Source organism: Benincasa hispida, chromosome 1 (genome assembly GCF_009727055.1).
Source record: "Benincasa hispida cultivar B227 chromosome 1, ASM972705v1, whole genome shotgun sequence".
In the NCBI taxonomy this organism is placed as follows: domain Eukaryota; kingdom Viridiplantae; phylum Streptophyta; class Magnoliopsida; order Cucurbitales; family Cucurbitaceae; genus Benincasa; species Benincasa hispida.
Genome location: NC_052349.1, coordinates 13,762,853 through 13,768,753, shown reverse-complemented (window position 1 = coordinate 13,768,753; position 5,901 = coordinate 13,762,853). Strand labels below are relative to the sequence as shown.

Sequence of the window (5,901 nt, the reverse complement as noted above, 5' to 3'; positions counted from 1 at the left end):
CTCGATATTAGTATCGACAATAATATAATTCAAACAAGATTCACGTAGAGATGGGATGTAGGACACGGAAGAAGGAGAGGAAAGCAAAATCAATTTACTAATTTCGCAATTCATCAATACATTAGGGACATAAACAAACATTTTCAAAGTGCATAACAAACTAGTAATAGAAACTATTTTTAAGATTTTAATAAAAGTGAAGAGAAATTATTCAGATGTTTAATAATCCAACGAGTAAAATATGACAACTCTCGAAATATGAGGCTCAAAATAATATTTAAATCCAAAAGAGAAAGTAAACATTCACAAATAACTTCAGTTATGTTCATATTAACATTAGTTTACTTCAGTTATATAATTATCGGGAGAAATTTCAGTTTAAACTATTATTTTGTTGTTAAAAAAATGAGAGTGGTTTTATTTTTACATAGACAACTAATATTTTGACTCAGTAGAACTATTTAAGATAAGTGGAAAAAATAGCAATATGTTCAAAAAAGGAAAAAAAAAAGAAAGAAAATATTTCCATGGTAAGAAGTATAAAAGATCAAAATAACAACGTATAAGGAATTGTTATTAGGAAAAGAATCAAATTAGAAAAACAAAAAATCAAGGGGTTATTTCTCAAAGAAATTAAAAGATGATATTGGGATTACATTTGAATAATTGGTAATGGCGTGCACAATAGGAAATTGCCAACTGGAGGAGCAACTGGCAACTCCAGAGAAATTGTTTACCAAAAATTAAAAATTATATGTAATTATAATCTGATTAATTCTTTTAATCAGACGTATTTTTTCTTTTTATTTAATCGAGTAAAGAGACATTAAAATAGTAGAAGTACGTGGGGATATACCTAAAAGATGCTAAAATTATTCTCCGAATTCAAAATCTCAGTACTCTATATAAACTAAAAACTAATCATCCTTAAATCATCTCATTGCCTTCCAAATTTCCTCCCCTTCAATTGGTAAGATTTAGTTCATAATTGTTATCCATTCTCCATTTCTACTTTCAAAACGTTTATTTTTCTAAACTTTTATTTCTTTTGACATTATTCATGTATTCAAAAGTTAATTTATTTAAAAAATTATCAATTTTAATAAGTTTTTTTTCATCACCAAATCCAACATAGGAGATAGTTTATTGTTATTGTTATTATTTTGTATAAAACTGTTTAACTAAGAAACGTTTAGAGTGTTGAGTTGAGCTATTATAGTTTGTGAGTTATAATAGTCTTGTATTTGATGATGTTGACTATTTTAGTCTAAATTATAATAGTCAGAAAAAAAAAACGAAAAGTTATTTTGATTATGATTTGAAGTAATAAAAAAAGCAATAATGAGAATATATGTATTTTTTGAAAGCAGGATTGAATTGAAATCAAGAAGGAATTAAGAAAATGCCTCAAGAATTGGGAGTTCTAAACGCACTTGATGTTGCAAAGACCCAATGGTACCATTTCACAGCCATCATCATAGCTGGAATGGGGTTCTTCACCGACGCCTACGATCTTTTCTGCATTGCAGTGGTGTCGAAATTGCTCGGTCGGATATACTACTACACACCAGGGTCTCTTCGGCCGGGGTCACTTCCTCCGAACGTGTCGGCTGCGGTGAGCGGAGTGGCACTATGTGGAACGCTGGCGGGGCAGCTGTTCTTCGGGTGGCTGGGTGACAAGATGGGAAGGAAGAAAGTGTATGGTATAACGTTGGTTCTGATGGTGGTATGTTCATTTGGGTCAGGGCTTAGTTTTGGGCACTCGGCCAAAGCAACAATGACGACTTTATGTCTATTTCGGTTCTGGCTTGGGTTTGGGATTGGTGGTGATTACCCACTTTCCGCCACAATTATGTCTGAATATGCAAATAAGAAAACTCGTGGGGCTTTTATAGCAGCTGTTTTTGCCATGCAAGGATTTGGAATTTTGGCTGGTGGGATCGTCGCTTTGATTGTTTCAGGTACCAAAATGGGTCATACAAAACTCCGCATATATACATATTCAGTGAAGATTCTTATTATTATTTAACCTATTTTCAAAAAACAAATTTGAACGACTAAATTTTAGATTTATTAAAAATACATTAAAACTTTGACATCAAATAAAAACAAATATTTGTAACAATAATGTAATAAAGATTTTGTTGATTTGGGATGGCAGCTGCATTCAACAAGAGATTCTCAGCACCTTCATACGAGCAGGACCCAGTCGGCTCAACCGTACCAGAGGCGGACTATGTATGGCGCGTAGTTCTAATGTTCGGTGCCATCCCTGCAGGATTGACATACTATTGGCGTATGAAAATGCCCGAAACAGCCCGTTACACCGCTCTAGTGGCGAAAAATGCGAAACAAGCTGCAGCGGACATGTCGAAAGTGTTACAAGTAGAGGTGGAGGCAGAGCAAGAGAAGTTAGAGAAAATAGTAGGCACAACCAAAAACAGCTTCGGCTTGTTTTCCAAACAGTTCCTCAAACGCCATGGCCTCCATTTGCTTGGAACCACAAGCACTTGGTTCTTACTAGACATTGCATTTTATAGCCAAAACCTCTTCCAAAAAGACATTTTCACCGCAATTGGTTGGCTCCCTCCCGCTAAGACCATGAGCGGTTTAGAAGAGTGCTTCCGCATCGCCAAGGCCCAAACCCTCATTGCGCTTTGTGGGACCGTGCCAGGCTATTGGTTCACCGTGGCTTTGATTGATATCATTGGCAGATTCACCATCCAATTAATTGGGTTCATTATGATGACTATTTTCATGTTCGCCCTTGCTTTCCCTTACAACCATTGGATTTTGAAAGAGAATCGAATTGGGTTTTTGGTCATGTATTCCTTGACCTTTTTCTTTGCTAATTTTGGGCCTAATTCCACTACTTTTATTGTTCCTGCTGAAATCTTCCCGGCTAGGTTTAGGTCCACGTGTCACGGCATCTCCGCCGCCGCCGGCAAGGCCGGAGCAATCATCGGTGCTTTTGGGTTTTTGTATGCAGCACAAAATCCCGACCCGGCAAAGACCGACCCAGGTTACCCAGCGGGTATTGGTGTCAAGAACTCTCTCATTGCACTTGGTTGCATTAATTTCGTCGGCAGTTTGCTTACCTTGTTGGTGCCGGAACCTAAAGGAAAATCCCTCGAAGAGTTGACCGGTGAGAACGAGGCACCGGAGGAAAATGTCGTTGGCCACCAACAAGTGTGATTTATATTATATATGGTTTGTGTTTGGATATGAAACGACTCATTTTGTGATATGTTGTCAAAATGATAAATAATGTATAAGGGGTTTGGGGTATACATCATGTGATATGATTTTGGTTTTTTATTTCTTTCTGTATTTGGGTCTCATTTGTGTCATGTAATTGTTCTTAAATTTTCTTTTTAATGTAACCTTCTTTTTTTAAAAAAAGATATTAATTAGAATATATGATTTTTGTGATACGGGAAACAAAATGATCAAGGATTAATAGGTCTTTCTTTTATAAACACAATTTGGGATGCAAGAGGATTCACATTTAGATGGAAAAGAATTTAAATTGTAGGATCTTGATTTTAATAATAAACTAAGTTAGATTATGGGTTTGGATAGGAAACCAATCTCTCAAGCCTTTTTAACTTTTAGAATTTGTTTTTTGTTTTTCTCCCTATCATTTAAGAATTTGTTATCTATAATTGATTAAACTATCAAGGTCAAAGCTATTTTGTATACCATTAAATTCAAGGGAAAATTGCATAAACCACCCCTAAAATCTTTTGTTTCAGGTCAGTTACTTCTTACAATAATCTTGCAATGCAATAGTTATAAAGAAAGTGGATGAAGATGGCTTCTTTTTTTTTTTTTTTCCAAGATTAAGAAAGAAACAATTTTTTTTATAGCTTTTTTTGTTGTATGTCACGGAATTTGTTAGCTGATTCTCTACCCAGAAACTAATATTGATATATATAAATAAATGATCGCATTTCTTTTGACTTATAATGAAATACCCATCTATTTATCTGTTTCCTTTTATAGCTTCGTTGTCGGCTCCAATTGTCCAATTCAGTGCGGAATTTTCTTTTGCCAAGTGATGGAAATTCCCAAATTGGTGACTAGTTCCTACTTTTATTTTTTATCAGTTTCTTCTTTCATTGATTTTCCTCTATTTTTCCTCTAATTTTGCTTTCAATTTCGTGTTAGAATCCGTTTTCTCTCCGGGAAGTTAATCAATTGGAAGAAACGAAAAATACCAAGAAGATTTCAGTTTGTAGTTAGCCAAATGGTGTGCATTAGTCCACAAATTTCAATAGTTTGTAGCCTTCTTGCCCCAAAATTCAACCTAACAACCCCACCCACAAACCTAAGAGCTTTGATGAGGTTTCAGAAGTCAATGTAAAGAATGCAAATGGCAGATTCCATTACAGTTGAAGAACAAGAAAATTTGTTTTGGAGGAATGCCTTTTCAGCTTCTTTTCACTTGTATTCAATATATTTTAGGTATATACAACCTTTACACTTATATACATATTGTACTTCAATGTGGTTACACAACAATACAAAACAATAAAAGAATAATTACACATGGCTTGCTTTGGTTGGTGGAGAGGAATAATTATAACAAATTCTAAACAGATTTTGGTCACTCATTTCTGATTCTTCTCCACCTTCCATTTTCCTTTTCTATCTTTATTTGCTTCCCTAACATCCCCCCTCAAACTGAAGGGTACTTCAAGTACTCCCAGTTTAGATCTAAGTGTGTAGAATTGAAAATTGTTGAGTGGTTTGGTGAGACAATCAGCTAGTTGGTCTGCCAAAGGAACGTAGCAGATGGTGATTTCTCCTTTTAGGACATGGTCATGTACAAAGTGGATGTCAACTTCTACATGTTTAGTTCGAGAGTGAAACACCGGACTTGCAGCTAAGGCTCCTGCCCCCAGATTGTTGCACCATATGGTCGATCGAGCATTTGTTCTTAATCCCATCTCACTGAGTAGTTGTTGAAGCTAGATAACTTCGGATGTAGCATGAGCTAGTGCCCTGTATTCAAATTCTGTACTCGACCGTGAAACTACTGTTTGCTTCTTTGATGATCATGAGACAACGTTATTCCTTACAAATGGGTAGTAGGCAGCAACCAACTTTATGTCATCGAGATTGGAGGCCCAATCAACATCTGAGTAGGTAGAGACGGTTAAGTTTGGGCTTGTTGGAAGTAGAGGCCATAGTGTTTCGTGCCGCTGACATGCCGGAGTACTCGTTTAGCTGCCTGCCAGTGTACATCAGTTGGTGTCTGAAGGAATTGACTCAGTTGGTTGACTGCATAGGTGATGTCCGATCGTGTGTGTGTTAGGTATTGAAGAGCGCCTATGATGCTGCGATATATGTATAGACCAGAGATGAGCTGCCCATCGTTCTTGGATAGTTTCCTGCCTTGTACACTTAGTGATGACATTGGTTTCACATCAGTCATTTGCAGTTTGTGTAGTAGATCATCCACATACTTGGATTGATTCATCAAAAGACTAGACTCTAGGTAATGAACTTTTATGCCCAGGAAGTACCAAAGCTGTTCCAGATCCTTAAGTGCAAACTGAACATCAAGAGTTTCGATTAGTTGCTCCGTTAGTTTAGGATTGTTACCTGTGATGAGGATGTCATCGACATAAAAAAGTAGAAAGATTATTGATCCCATCGTTTGGTAGATAAACATTGAGGTGTCCGATCGAGATTGATGAAATACCCATTGTGTTAAGACAGAGCTGGGGGCAGTGTTCCATGCTCGTGGAGCTTGTTTTAGACCATAGATGGCCTTATCAAGTTTGCAGACATGGCCCCGGTGGCTAGCACATATATACATCATCTGTCAGCTTACCATTTAAGAATGCATTGTTGAAGTCAAGTTGTCTGAGGGACCAGCCTTGCGATACAACA

At 36.5% G+C, this 5,901-nt stretch overlaps 1 protein-coding gene across 1 annotated transcript; it reads left to right on the top strand.

Annotated features, from left to right (window-relative positions):
* The first annotated feature begins 1,402 nt into the window (after positions 1 to 1,402).
* Positions 1,403 to 3,195, top strand: LOC120091379 (probable inorganic phosphate transporter 1-3). Its single transcript, XM_039049384.1, has 2 exons — positions 1,403 to 1,961; positions 2,162 to 3,195. The coding sequence occupies exons 1-2, from the start codon at positions 1,403 to 1,405 to the stop codon at positions 3,193 to 3,195; spliced, it is 1,593 nt and encodes a 530-aa protein (XP_038905312.1).
* Positions 3,196 to 5,901: the final 2,706 nt, after the last annotated feature.